The sequence below is a fragment of the Pan paniscus genome, chromosome 23 (genome assembly GCF_029289425.2).
Source record: "Pan paniscus chromosome 23, NHGRI_mPanPan1-v2.0_pri, whole genome shotgun sequence".
NCBI classification, from domain to species: Eukaryota; Metazoa; Chordata; class Mammalia; order Primates; family Hominidae; genus Pan; species Pan paniscus.
The window spans coordinates 40,242,756-40,257,479 of record NC_085927.1 but is presented as its reverse complement, the minus strand read 5'-3'; the positions used below and the strand labels follow the sequence as shown (position 1 = coordinate 40,257,479).

Sequence of the window (14,724 nt, the reverse complement as noted above, 5' to 3'; positions counted from 1 at the left end):
GTATGTCGCTCAGGCAGAGGTGGCTAGGATTCTACCTCTGTGTGCCCCTGGTGGGGAGCCTTCTATTTTGAAAGTTGGATGAAAGGAACAAGTGGGGCTACCAGGCCAGGTTTCAATTTGTCAGCCCCCTCGCAAGCGGGGAAGGGTAGGTATCAATCGCAATCCTGTGCTGGCGGCCCTGCCCCCTGCAGCCATGAGAGGCAGGAGAGCGAAAGGCGCCCGGGGGACAGCGCTGCACAGCAGACCTGTGCCTCTCATTGCTCCGGGGATTTAGGGGCAGCGTTCTGGTCCTAGCCGAGCTCCAGTTTGTTTCGTGTCCCTTCTGTCTCAAGGACTTCAATCATGAAACCCACGTGTGTGCCAGAAGGACAGAAACGTCCCCTCCGGGATGCTCCCACCGGCTGCGCAGCTGGCTTTCCGCGGAAAGGGCGGAGCCCAGGGAGGGGGCGCGTCAGGGGCGGGGCCTGGAGGAGTCAGACGGGGTGGGTTCTATCCCCGAGCCAGTACTAAAAAAGGCGGAGCCGTTCGGGGCGGTCTCGGTGGGCTGGCTGGAAAGCGGGATGAGGTTCTGGCGTTAGGAGGAGGCGGGACCACCCAATAGGCTTCTCTTCCCGCGGGGCGTGGCCGTCAAGGAGCCGGACGCCGCGCCTGGCTGGGCGGGTCAGCCTCGCAGCGGGCGGCGTGGACGCGGCAGCGCAGCGGCTCCTTTAAGGCTCGGGCACCACCCCCGCCGCCCCGCCTCCCGTGCGGCCTGGGTCTAGTTGGCGGCGGGGTCGGGTCCGCGCGAGCCGCGATGGAGCTGCACATCCTAGAACACCGGGTGCGGGTGCTGAGCGTCGCCCGTCCCGGTCTCTGGCTCTACACCCACCCGCTCATCAAGCTGCTCTTCCTGCCCCGCCGCAGCCGGTGCGCGCCCGGGTTCGGGAGCGCAGATGGGGGCTGGGGGCTCTGCTCTCGCTCCGGGCCAGGGTCGGATGATTAGGATCGCCGTAAGGCAGGCAGGCAGGCGGGCGGGAGCGGGTGGGGAGGACTCTCCCCGTCCGGCCGCCATCCGGCCTGGGGGACCGCCGCCTATCCGGCCGCGTGAGGCCCCCTCCCAGGGGCAAAGCGCAAACAGCCTGGGATGGGCAATGCTTAACTCAGTAGTGTCAAATGGGGGGCATTCCTACCTGGTCACTGCGGGGAGCTCCTTCCAGGACGCCTCCCTTCATGTCAGAGAGGCTGGACTAGGGGGTCCAAGGTCCGACGCCCCTGGGGCTGTCGCCGCGGGTGTGAACCTCTCCTCCCTCCAGGAGTGGAGGGGTGGAGGGCTCCTGGAGAGGTCGGGAGGCCGGAAAGTAGCCCCCAACCCCCGAGATGGGGCTAACATCCCATTGGCCTGGAAATTAAAGGCCGAGAGGGCAAGAAGGCGCCCGGCCCAGGGTCGCGGGGGTGTCTCGGGGCAGATGGAGAGAAATCCACTCCTGACCCCTAGTTCTCCACACCAAGCTGAAGATGCTCCCCACCCCCAACCAGGTGCAAGTTCTTCAGCCTGACGGAGACCCCTGAGGATTACACGCTTATGGTGGACGAGGAGGGCTTTAAAGGTGGGGGTTGGTCCGGGGAACGGGAGTACGGGAGGGGCTTGTCGCGCTCCCCTTCTGTAGGGTTCTCACCAGTTGCTGGGATCCGTCCCAAGAGCTTAAGCCTTAAAAGCAGATGGGTCGGGGTTCGAATCCTACTCCACCACTCCCTGGCTGTGTGCCCTTGAGCAAGTCACTTTCCCTCTCTGAGCTGTTTTCTCTTATGTAAAATGGGTATAGTTATGGTTCTGATACATAGGGTCCCATGAGGCCTTTATAAACTTAAAACCGCTGAGGGGCACTCAGCAGTCTTAGGCCTGCAGAAGGGCCTCTGTTATGATTCCAGTCAAGTGCTGCTGTTAGAAATCCCTGGGTATTATTTCCTCCTGGTCTTACTCTCTGGTTTGGGTCACCTCCTCCCCTGCTGGTCTGGAAACTCCAGGAGTCTGAGGGAAGGAATGCAGGAGCAGGCAGCCATCTCAGGGGAGGGTCCTGGAGGCCTCCTGGCTGTGCTGGGGTGAATAGCAGCCACCCAGGCCCTGGCCCCAGCTCAGGACTGGACGCCAGCCTGGGCCCTCCCTGGGGCCTGGAGCTGACGCCTAGCTCCTCCTCCTGCTGCTGGCCCTGCCCATCCTCACAGGCTTGGAGTCTCAGGCCAGCTAGCTGGAGCTTAGCCTGTCCCCATGCTCCACTGCAGGCCTTAGTTTCCCTGTTTTTACTTCAGAAGTCTGGGTCTGCAAAAGGGGAAGGCAATCCCCCAGCCAACCTGATCTGCGAATGCCCCCTGGTGGTGCCATGTGGTACAAAGCTTCTGCTAACCCACAGAAGACACCGTAGTGAGGTAGATATTGTCGTCCCATTTTACAGATGAGGAAACTGAGACTCAAATCACCCACCCCAGGTCATAAGACAAATTAACAAAGCTGGGACTTGAACCCAGGTCTGTCTGAATCTGGACCTCTGATCTTAAGTGGGAAGTTTCAATGCCACCAGGCCAGCACTTGAAGCCTTTCTCAGTCTTTGCACACATAGGGACTTCAGGAGCCCCAGCCTCCAGACCTGCCCTTACCTTGATGGAGCCCTCCAAGGCACAGAAAGGGAAACTGAGGCTCAGAGAGGGGCAGGGGCCAGCCTTGTAGACCCTGACCTGACATGTCCCCTGCCCACAGAGCTGCCCCCATCTGAGTTCCTGCAAGTAGCTGAGGCCACATGGCTGGTGCTGAACGTGTCGTCTCACAGCGGTGCGGCAGTGCAGGCTGCTGGGGTCACCAAGATCGCCCGTTCGGTCATCGCGCCACTGGCCGAGCACCACGTGTCTGTGCTGATGCTGTCCACTTACCAGACGGACTTCATCCTGGTGAGTTTCCTGCTAGTGCTGATGCAGAGCAGGGTGGATATAGGTACCTGGGAGCCCATGTGATGTGCCATCTGCTGTGGCCCAGGTGCGGGAGCAGGACCTGTCCGTGGTGATCCACACGCTGGCCCAGGAGTTCGACATTTACCGCGAGGTGGGCGGAGAGCCTGTGCCTGTGACAAGGGATGATTCCAGCAATGGCTTTCCCCGCACTCAGCATGGTGAGGGCCGCCCCCTGACACTTGGACTTGGGCAGGGCCTCCTCTTCCCACTGGGTCCCTTCCCTTTTGGGCCCCAGTGGGGCAGGAGGACCCCGGCCAGTTCCTGGATAGCAAGACCCACCCCTGGCCCACACCTCTCCCTGACTAGCCACCAGGGGGCGCCCCAGCCCACTTACACCTTTTCACCTGCTGCTGTCCTCCAGCAGGGCCCAGCCCCACGGTGCATCCCATTCAGAGCCCACAGAACCGCTTCTGTGTCCTCACACTGGACCCTGAGACGCTTCCAGCCATCGCCACCACCCTCATAGATGTCCTCTTCTACTCGCACAGGTGGACCTTGGAACTTCGTCTTTGTCCTCACACCACTGTTCCCTACACTGTGTCCCACCACTTTCCGCCCATCTATCAGTTTTGCACCTCTTGCTTGTCCTCTCTTGGGGTTCCTGGCAGCCCATGATGCTCACTTGTGCTTCACTGATGTTCGGGGAAGGTTCTTGCCCCAAAGCTGGATCCCTTTCCAGTGGGGTCCTCTGAGCCATGCCCTAGTCTGGCCCTCTCACCGTGGAATCCTTTGTTTTTGGCACAGGCTGGGTTCATTGTCCTCCCCCATCCCCACCCACACCTTCCAGAGGGCTGGACCCTTGGGCGGGTAGCAGAGATGGCAGAGCCTGCCCAGGCCACCATGCCAGCTCCTTCCCAGGGTTCTGGAGGCTGATCGGGAGCAGGGGCAGTAGGCTGGGTGCCTGGTAGAGCCCCTAAACCTCCCATCCCTCCCCAGCACCCCCAAGGAGGCAGCCTCTAGCAGTCCTGAACCCAGCTCCATCACGTTCTTTGCCTTCTCCCTCATCGAGGGTTATATCTCCATTGTCATGGATGCTGAAACACAGAAAAAGTAGGTGACCCCTGACCCCGGGTGGGCCCCAGGCCCCAGCCAGTCCCAGGCAGGGAGGAGGTGGGGCATCAGACTCTGAGGTCAGCAGGTGTACCTGTCCCAGAGCTCACGGTCAGGCAGGGGTGGATGGGGGTGCCCTGCCCATCACCCATCTCCCTCCCCAGGTTCCCCAGTGACCTCCTGCTGACCAGCTCCTCGGGGGAGCTGTGGAGGATGGTGCGCATCGGTGGACAGCCCCTGGGCTTTGGTGAGGGCTGTTCCCGGTGTTGGGGGGCTGGGGAGTGTCTGGGGAGCAACCGGCATGTGCCACATGTGGCCTTCCTCCACCACCCTCAGATGAATGTGGCATCGTGGCACAGATTGCAGGTCCCCTGGCTGCCGCTGACATCTCTGCCTACTACATCAGCACCTTCAACTTCGACCACGCCCTGGTGAGCACCAAGGGCTGGGGCAGGGGGAGCACCAAGGGCTGGGGCAAAGGGGAGAGTGAGGCCCAGAAATGTGGGCGGCAGGAGGTAGTCTCAGCTGGGCCAGGAAGTCAGGGGTGGCCCTGGCCAGCTTCCGCCTTGACCCTTCCCTCCTGCCCACCTGCCCTCAGGTGCCCGAGGACGGTATCGGCAGCGTCATCGAGGTCCTCCAGCGGCGGCAGGAAGGCCTGGCTTCCTGAGGCCCATGGGCAACAGAGCAGCCTCCCTGCTCTCCCCTCGACCCAGGCTTCCAAAGACTTCTCTAAGCTATTTCCTTAAGCTCTGGAACGAGCCCCCTGTTCTGCTGGGGACCCTCATTCCGCTCTCTGTGTGTAAGCTGCGTGCAGGCACCGGCTTTTACGCGGACACCTGTGTACACTCACAGGTGGAGTGGGCAGGTGCTAGCCTGACTGCGTGTCTGCCCATGCAGGGGAACACGGTGCTCGGGGCTTAAGCCCCCAACCCATCACTCCCTGCACAGCCTCGGCGTTTGCACAGTCCCTGCCTGAGGCCTGAGCCATTCCCCAAAGGCTTCCTGGGCCAGCTGCCCCCCTGACCTCCATTCTGCCTCTGGTGGGGTTGCCTTCCCTGGCCAGGTGAGTCCTGACAGTGCCTCTCCCTCCTGGGGCCTCCAAGGAAAGTATTTTGACATCTCTCTCTCTTCTGTTTTTATTGACTTGTTAATAAAGGACTTTGTAGTGACTGGGTTGGGCTACGGTCCTTGGGGGTCCTCTGGGTCTGAGTCTCAGCCATGGCTCCACCTCATGGTCCCCTCGATCTGAGGTCTTGGTCTGTCTCTGTGTAGCTGGCTAGGGGCTGGGCTCACCTGGCTTTGCCTCATTCACCTCTCACCACAGCTCAGTAAACCATCACCATTTTCCAGACGAGGAACCAAAGCTTTGAGAGGTGACATGACTTAGCCAAGGTCACATGATTCCCATTCCCATGCCTGCCTTTGAAATCTGGGGTGTTCCCAGATTTCAGAATAGCTTCCAAATAGCCCAGAGGGTTCTGAACCTTGGCAGAGACTCCCAGACCCTCCTGTCTGGGGAAGTCTCCCAGCCTTCCCTGTCACTGTGGATATGGCCGGCCTGCTATGAAACCCACCAAAGAGGGCCCAAAAGCACTTTTCTTTCTTCCAGCCCGCAGCCTGCTTTTTTCTGGGTCCTGCCTGAGTTCTGGCCGTCCCTCTTGTTGGCTAAGAGATCAGTCAGTTCTTAACACCAGGGCTCTCCTGGAGTCATTCCTAAAGTTCAGGGCCAGGAGGATGAGACAGGGACCTGGAGGCCACCTGGAGCCTGCTCTGTCCTCCGGGGCCGCCTCCCTGCTTGGTGAGGCTGGGATCCTGCTATTGCCTGATGGGGCCCCACAGATGACCCAGGGAGACTATCGGGTTCCCTCAGCCCAGACCCACCCATGCTCAGGCAGGGAAGAAGGGTGTGACTTCTGTGTACTCAGAGGTCGTGGTGGCTCCTCAGAAAAGCCAGAACAGGGATAGGCCTCTGGCAATGCGCCCGCCCTGCTCCTGGGGACCAGGGGTCTGGGGCCTCGGGCTACAGATCACAGGAGCCAAGAGCACAGCACAGCCTGGTGAGTGAGCAGCAGGGGCCCCCCGGGCCAGCCCTTCGCTTCAGCCTCAGTTTCCCCACGTGCATGGAGACCTAGGAGACAGCTCTTTCAGGAACATGGGGAGGGGGGCATTTCTTTGGAGTTTGACTTTTTTTTTTTTTTTTTTTTAATGGAGTCTCGCTCTGTCGCCCAGGCTGGAGTGCAGTGGCACAATCTCAGCTCACTGCAACCTCCACCTCCCGGGTTCAAGAGATTCTTCTGCCTCAACCTCGTGAATAGCTGGGATTACAGGGGGCCGCCATGATGCCAGGCTAATTTTTGTATTTTTACTAGAGAGAGGGTTTCACCACATTGGCCAGGGTGGTCTTGGACTCCTGACCTCAAGTGATCCGCCTGCCTTGGCCTCCCAAAGTGCCACACCAGGCCGAGTTTGTCTTTTGTTGGGGGAGGGGGGTTGGGGGAGTGGGAGTCCCAGTTCCTCTCTTTTGAGGGCCTGGTGTGGGCCGTGGCTTGGGGGATGTCTGGGCTTGAGGTGGGAGCTTCAGAGTCAGGATTCTTGGGGCTGTTTAACCTATAGCTAGTGGGCTCCTGGCCCCATATCCAGCCCTGGGGGTCTCACCATCTGTCTGTCTGCCTGTGAGTCATTGCCTGGTTTGGTGTTCCTGTCACCCCGGCTCAGCAAGGGCCTCAGGCCTCTCTTGGGTCCCTCATACCAAGTCCCAACCTGGCCTCCGCTAGTTCTTGGGGTTGTCCACGAGGCTGGCCTGGGTGAGGGGCCACAGGTGCACCACTGCGGGCTGCTCTGACTCACACAGGCCTGAGGTCAGTGTGCCTGTGTGTGTCTCTGCCACATACCCGTGTGTCTGTGTGGAGGATTTTTAGCTCCTAGATAATAGGGTCCTTAGGGGTCACTGGGCCAGCTCTTCGCCTCCAGCAGGCTACAGATAGGGCCACCTTCCTAGGAGTGCTGGGGAGATCATGAGACCAAGCTGGGCTCAGGGGCACAGAACTTGGGAAGTGCCCCAGGGACACACAGATGAGAAAGTGGGGGGCATCTTCCAGGAACGTGACCCAGAATCTCACACGCAGCTGATGCTGTGTGTCAGGTCAGACAGGCTGACCTTGAGATCTCTCAGGTTAAGGTGGAGACTCACAGAGCTACCTCCTAGTCCCATCCAGGCCCCCAGAGAGTCCTGGGGCACAGGAAGCTGGTCTGGTCAGCCTGGGTCTGGGGTTGGGCTCCATGTGGGTCATTCATAACCGAGGTTGGGGGCACTTACTGGCATGCAGCCCACATCCTTCACCTTGGGAGCTCTTGGTCACCTGTCCACATCAGCACAGGCTGGGGAGCCGAAGTGCCTGTCTTCATAAAGATGGCAGCAGGTCCCAGGGAGGGGCCTGCCCACAGTCCCTCAGGGAGAGGGAGGGGGCTCTCTGCCCTCCAACTGCCAGCCTGGTGCCCAGCATCTGCAGGGAGGATGTGGGCCTGGGTGGGTGGGGACGGGAGATGAGGAAACCTCAGCCAGGCAGAGTCAGCGGATTACTTCCACCCTTTCTCATCTTCATGCCTAGACAGAGGAAGTGAACTCCTAAATTCCCCTCTCCGAAATACTGGAGCAGAGATTTAGGATTTAAAGTCCTCATCTCCCTCCCAGGTGGGTGAGGCCGCCGGGTCGCATGCTTGCCAAATGGTTCCACAGCTGGCTTTTTGGTCCTCTGTAGAGGTGAGAAGAAACTGTACATGTTCTTCATCTTCCTCTGGGACCCAGGATCCTGCCCAGTGGGAAGGGCCTGAGCAGGAGGCAGGAGAAAGGAGTAGCGGGGGATGCTGAGCCGTCTGCGGCTGGCTTACTGAGCGAGCACAGGGAAGCCACTTCCCTCATTCGCCTGTATGGGAGGGCAGGTGTTGTGCTTGGTTAATTTACAGCTATACAGTCTACATGTTGCTTAAGGAGAGGCGATACATTCTGAGAAATGCATCATTAGGCGATTTGGTTGTCGTATGAACGTCATAGAGTGTACTCACACAAACCTAGTTGGGATAGCCTGCTACACACCTGGGCCAGCTGGGCTAGCCTGTTGCTCCTGGGCTGCAAACCTGTACAGCATGTTTCTGTGCTGAATACTGTAGGCAGTTATAATGCAATGGCGAGTGCTTACATACCTAAACATAGACAAGGCACAGTAAAAATGCGGTATAAAAAAAGCATAGCCAAGTGTGGTGGCTCACACCTGTAACCCCAGCACTTTGGGAGGTTGACGCAGGAGAATCACTTGAGCCTAGGAGTTTTACCCAGGTGGAGACCAGTCTGGACAACATGGCGAAAGCCCATCTGTACAATAATAATAATAATAATAATAATAATAATAATAATTTTAAAATCGCTGGGCATGTGGCTCACGTCTGTAATCCCAGCAGTTTGGGAGGCTGAGGCGGGTGGATCATGAGGTCAAGAGATTGAGACCATCCTGACCAACATGGTGAAACCCCTTCTCTACTAAAAATACCAAAAATAATTAGCTGGGCATGGTGGCACGCGCCTGTAGTCCTAGCTACTCTGAAGACTGAGGCAGGAGAATGGCGTGAATCTGGGAGGCAGAGCTTGCAGTGAGCCGAGATCGCACCACTGCACCCCAGCCTGGGCAACAGAACAAGACTCTGTCTAAAAAAAAAAGAAAAAAAGCTAGGGCCGGGCACGGTCGCTCACGCCTGTAATCCCAGCACTTTGGGAGGCCAAGGCAGGCAGATCACAAGGTCAGGAGATCGAGACCATCCTGGCTAACACAGTGAAACCCCGTCTGTAGTAAAAATACAAAAAAAAAAAAAAAAAAATTAGCCAGGCGTGGTGGCGGGCACCTGTAGTCCCAGCTACTTGGGAGGCTGAGGCAGGAGAATGGTGTGAATCTGGGAGGCGGAGCTTGCAGTGAGCCAAGATCACGCCACTGCACTCCAGCCTGGGCGACAGAGCGAGACTCTCTCTCAAAAAAATAAAAAAAAAAAAGCTGGGCATGGTGGTGTGTGCCTGTAGTCCTAGCTACTCAGCTACTCAAGAGGCTGTGAGGAGGGAGGATCACTTGATCCCAGGAGCTGAAGGCTACAGTGAGTTATGATCATGCCACTGCACTCCAGCCTGGGTGACAGAGCAAGACTCTGTCTCTCAATTAATTAATTATAAAAACAGTACACCCACCAGGCGTGGTGGCTCACGCCTGTGATCCCAACACTTTGGGAGGCCGAGGTGGGCAGATCACAAGGTCAGGAGTTTGAGACTAGCCTGGTCAACATGGTGAAACCCCACCTCTACTAAAAATACAAAAATTAGCCAGGCATGGTGGTGCACGCCTATAATCCTAGCTACTCGGGAGGCTGAGGCAGGACAATTGCTTGAACCCAGAAGGTGGAGGTTGCAGTGAGCTGAGATCGCACCACTGCACTCCCGCCTGGGGGACAGAGCGAGACTCCATCTCGGAAACAAAACAAAACAAAATGAAAAATACCCAAATAGGACATTTACCATGAATAAAGCTTGCAAGACTAGAAGTTGCTCGGGGTGAGTCAGTGAGTGAGTGTGAGTGAACGTGAAGGCTTAGGACGTTACCGTACATTACTGTAGACTTGATAAACACTGTATACTTAGGCTACACTAAATTTATTAAAAATATTTTTCTTTCTTCAATGATAAATGAACCTTCACTTACTATAACGTTCTACTTTGTAAACTTTTATTTTTTTAATTTTTAAATCTTTTGTATTAACACTCAGCTTAAAACACATTGTATAGCTAAACAAAAATATTTTCTTTATATCCTTACTGCATAAGCTTTTTTCTATTTTAAAATTAAAATTTTTAAAACTTTTTAAACATTTTTGTTAAAAAAACTAAGACCAAGCCGGGCACAGTGAGTCATGCCTGTAATCCTAGCACTTTGGGAGGCCAAGGCAGAAGGACTACATGAGCCCAGGAATTCGAGACCAGCATGGGCAACATGGCAAGACCCTGTCTCTACAAAAAATAAAAATTAGCTGGGTGTAGTGGTACGCACCTGTGCTCCCAGCTACTCAGGAGGTGGGAGTGGGAGGATTGCTTGGGCTCAGGAGGTCAAGGCTGCAGTGAACTGTGTTTACGCCACTGCACTCTAGCCTGGGCAACAGAGCAAGACCCTGTCTCAAAAAACAAAAACAAAAACCCACCAAAACTATGACCAACACGCACACACTAACACACTAGCCTAGGTCTATACAAGGTTGGATCATCCAGACATCACTAGACGCCAGGAACCTTTGAGCTCTATTATAATCTTGCAGGACCACCATCATATATGTGGTTCATCATTGATGAAAATGTTATGCGGTGCATGACTGTATATTCAACGCATGCTCTTGTTATCCCTATTTTACCCAGGTGGACATGAAGCACAGAGAGGTGAAGTGCCTTGCCCAGTGTCACACAGCTGGGCAGTGCGGAACCAGAATTCCAAAAGAAGGTTAGGAGTCCCCACAGGAGCCTGGGGAGTTTCCTTGGGCAAAGAGACAATTTAGCTGAACCCTGAGGGACGGGAGATTTTGCAAGATCCCTTGCAATCCCAGCTGTCTGCGTCGGTGGCCGGGTGTCTGCTGCTGGTGGCAACGGATGTGTGGGCGGGCACGCGAGGCCTGGCCCTGGCTCCTTCCTGACCCGGGGCTGGCAGGGTGGGTGTGTTGGGCAATGGCCGCGGTTTGCATCTCACTTTCCCAGGCAAGCCCCGGCACTGGGGTTCCAGAGCCAGGCTGCCTCTTATGGGGTACCCAGAGCTGCCTTCCCGGGGGTTGGTCATGGTGCCATGTGGATGTGTGTGCTGCATGGGTGACTGTGCTGCAGGGGTGTCTGCAAGCTGCACGGGTGTGTGTACTGCATGGGTGCATGCTGCTTGGGTGTGTGTGGGCAGCATTGCCTTTGCAGTGAGTGCAGACCTCTGTGTATACGTCTCTACAGATGAGTCTGTTTTGGCAGGAAGGTGCACATGTATGTGAGACAGTTTACCCACATGTAGAAGTGACGGTGTGTCCTGGTGTGGGTGTGTACTTGGACCTCTATTGGAGGTCAGGCTGTCTGTGGGTGTACATGTATCTGCTTACATAAGAACACTGGCTCTCTTTCTGCATGTGTGCCTGCCTGCATGTATATGGCTGTATGTGTCTGTGCGTCTGTGTATGTGTGTACACATGTGAGTGTTGGGGGGTGTCTATGTTTCTGCAAGTCTGTTTTTCTATGTGTCAGGGCTGGTTTTGTATGTTTTTGAGAGTATGCGTACATGGAGGCATCTTCTATGTTTTTTTTTGTTTTGTTTTTTGAGACAGGTCTCACTCTGTCACCCAGGCTGGAATGCAGTAGCACGATCTCGGCTCACTGCAACCTGTGCCTCCCAGGCTCAGCCGCTTCTCCTGCCTCAGCCTCCCAAGTAGCTGGGATTACAGGCGTGCACCACCACGCCCGGCTAATTTTTGTATTTTCAGTCAAGTTAGTCACCATGTTAATCAGGCTGGTCTCGAACTCCTGACCTCAGGTGATCCACACTTGGCCTCCCAAAGTGCTAGGATTACAGGCATGAGCCACAGCGCCCAGCCGTCTTTCACGTTTTTGTGTTCACACATGTGCCTATGTGTACCCTCTTGTCTACTTCTCTACCCTGAACCCACATGCCCTCAGGCCTCCCTGCCTCTCCCTGATCAGGGGACATTTGCTACTGCACTGCCACCTCCCCCAGTGCTGGTTCCAGTGCCCAGCTCTCAGAAGGCCCAGCTCCCGTGCAGTCACCAGTACCCTCCACCTTCCACCTTCCTGTCCTGGCTGCCTCAGCCTTGGCCTCTCCAGTTTCCCTCCTACCCGCTCCCTCCTCTCCTTCTCTATCCCCTTCTTCTGTCTGCAGCCAGAAGCACGACTGCCCCTCCTTTCTGCCCACTGTGCCCAGAGCTGCTCAGCCTGGACTCTGCTCAGCTAGCCTGCCCTGACACAGAGCCCCCCCACCCTGCTGGCTCTCCAGCCCAGTGCTCCTCCCCAGTCGGCACCCCATGCTTTCCAGGGACCGGATTCAGCCAAGGATGTCCTCTCCTCTGTTGCTGTCTTAGACTCCCCGCTGGCCTCCCTGCCTCAGTCTCAATCCTAGTGTGTCCTCTCCCTCCCTGATCACAGCCCCCTGCTCAGGAGACCTGCCTTTGAGACCTCCCAGCCTGCACCAGCTTTCCGGTTGGCGCCTCCCCATGCTTGTTCTCTCCCAAAGAGGAAAGCCTTCCCAGCTGCCATCAGGCAGTGTCCTAAGCCAGCATGCCTCGGCCTTTGCAACTTAAGTGAGGCTTTTCTGTGTCTGAGAATAAGAGCTCTTAGATAAGTGCACAATAGGCAATAAAACAGGAAGAGCCAGGGGAGGCCCTTGGACTTTCTCCTGCCCCCTTGACGTCTGACTCACTGTCTTCCAGCCCCCTTGGCTTTCCTGGGGTGGTTGTGTTTTTCAGCTCTGCCTTAAAAATTTTTTTTTAATTGCAATGAGCTTCACATAATATATAAAACCAGCCATTTTAAAAATGACTAATTGGGCTGGGTGCCATGCCTGTAATCCCAGTGCTTTGGAAGGCTGAGGTGGGCGGATCACTTGCGCTCAGGAGTTTGAGACCAGCCTGGGCAACATGGCAAAACCCCATCTCTACTAAAAGCTAGCTGGGTCTGTTGGCACGTGCCTGTAGTCCCAGCTGCAGGGGGCGGCTTGAGGTGACTTGAGCCCAGGAGATGGAGGTTGCAGTGAGCTGAGATCATGCCATTGCACTCCAGCCTGGGCAAAGGAGCCAGAACTTATCTCCAAAAAAAAAAGAAAAAAGAAAAAAAAAAAACAAATTCAGGAATTCGGGGCCCTTTCGTACATTCACAATGTTGCACAACTGTCTAGTTCTGAAACATCTTCATGAATCCAAAAAGAAACCCCACATTCATTAATAGCCACTCCCCATTCCTCTCTCCCCCAGCCCCTGGCGACCACCGGTCTGCATTCTGTCTCTATGGATTTGCCTATGGTGGATATTTCTTGCAATGGAATTGTGTAATAGGTGACTTTTTGCATCTAGATTCTTTGGTTCAGCATAACGTCTTCAGGGTTCATCCACGTTGCAGTGTGTTTTAGTGCTTCACTCTTTTTTATGGCTGAATAATAGTCCATGGTTTGCGTAGACCACATTTTGTTTCTTTTCTCTTTTTTTTGAGATAGAGTTTCACTCTTGTCGCCCAGGCTGGAGTGCAATGGCGCCATCTTGGCTCATTGCAACCTCCACCTCCCGGTTCAAGAGATTCTCTTGCCTTAGCCTCCTGAGTAGCTGGGACTACAGGCACCCGCCACCACGCCCGGCTAATTTTTGTATTTTTAGTAGAGATGGCGTTTCACCATGTTGGCCAGGCTGATTTTGAACTCCTGACCTCAGGTGATCCACCTGCCTCAGCCCCCCAAAGTGCTGGGATTACAGGCATGAGCCACCGTGCCTGGCTGTATTATCTGTTAAAGGACATTTGGGTTGTTTTCACCTTTCGGTTACTAAGCTCTGCCTTCTTGACTGTGGAGGCGCCCAGCACTTGTGTTTAATGACACATTGTTCTGCCTTCCTTCTGTATATGCTTGTTCTGTGGACAGAGTGACCTGGCCCTGGCCAGTCACCCTCTATCACCCATTGAATGGCCACCAGCAGGCCCTTGGATGGAGCAAGCGCTGATGGCCTTCTCTCCCCTCAGAACTACCGGATTTGTTTCTCTTTTTCGTATCAGAATAAACACCCTGAGTTTCCTTGGTGTCTCTCCGAGAATAAGACGGGGAGGAAAGCCACCCTTGCACAGCGCCTGTCCCAGGGCACTTCCTCCAGGTGGTGATCCACATCCCTGGGAGCCCCACCTCTGTGTCCCAGACTTCCCCTTGGGATCAGGGCTGTCATTTGTAGACAGCCCCACTGGGACCCTGGCCGCTTCCCACCATCTTCTGCAGTTGCCTCTTTGTTGGGCAAAGACTCTGAGGTTTTGCAGCACTTGCTGTGCCCGTGCAGCTGGCACCAACAGAACGTTCTGAGTCTGACCAACTTCCTCCCTGTCCTCCGTGCCTCCTGCCTCTATCTTCATGCTTGTGTGGGATGAAGGACTCCCAGCTCCAAGTGCCAGAAAACCAGCACAGCTAGCAAAGAGGGGACCTGTGTCTTGTCCCGTGTGGCTGGGACACACCACGTGTATGTCCCTGGCTTCAACAGGGATCAGGGCTCAGGGAGACCCCTCAGCCTCCCTGGCTGCGCCGGACACATTCTTGTCCACTCTGCAGGACCCCACACCTCTGCCTGTGAGGCTGGGGAAGGTGGTTTTCCATAGCGGCAGATTAGTGATATCCCAGCCATGTGACAGAGGTATGCTTCCTGAGTCTGACGTCATCCCAGGGAAGGATTCTGATTGGTGCTGTTCAGGACACAGGTGCATTGCTACACCACAAAAGCGAGGGTGAGTCAGGTGCTCCCTTCTGTGGCCTGGGTTGAGAAATGGGTGGTCCATCAGTGGGTTTTCCAGACCCTTCCATGTGCCGGGTGTTGGCCCTTGTATGCACATGTGTGAGCATGTGCGTTTACTCACCCTTCAAAACCTGGCTATAAAAAGACATTCGGTGCAGA

The 14,724-nt window shown here is 55.7% G+C and overlaps 1 protein-coding gene across 4 annotated transcripts; it reads left to right on the top strand.

Annotated features, from left to right (window-relative positions):
- Positions 1-508: 508 nt before the first annotated feature.
- On the top strand, positions 509-5,199 carry CASTOR1 (cytosolic arginine sensor for mTORC1 subunit 1). 4 transcript variants are annotated; one of them, XM_008964403.4, is made up of 9 exons: positions 509-906; positions 1,516-1,586; positions 2,732-2,919; positions 3,005-3,137; positions 3,344-3,467; positions 3,916-4,029; positions 4,194-4,276; positions 4,366-4,460; positions 4,628-5,199. In XM_008964403.4, the coding sequence occupies exons 1-9, from the start codon at positions 794-796 to the stop codon at positions 4,694-4,696; spliced, it is 990 nt and encodes a 329-aa protein (XP_008962651.1). In that variant the 5' UTR covers positions 509-793; the 3' UTR covers positions 4,697-5,199. The 4 variants fall into 4 exon arrangements, with proteins under 4 accessions (XP_008962651.1, XP_008962650.1, XP_008962652.1 ...); XM_008964402.4 differs by having other exon boundaries at positions 533-906; positions 3,341-3,467; XM_008964404.4 differs by lacking the exon at positions 3,916-4,029 and having other exon boundaries at positions 657-906; positions 3,341-3,467.
- Positions 5,200-14,724: the final 9,525 nt, after the last annotated feature.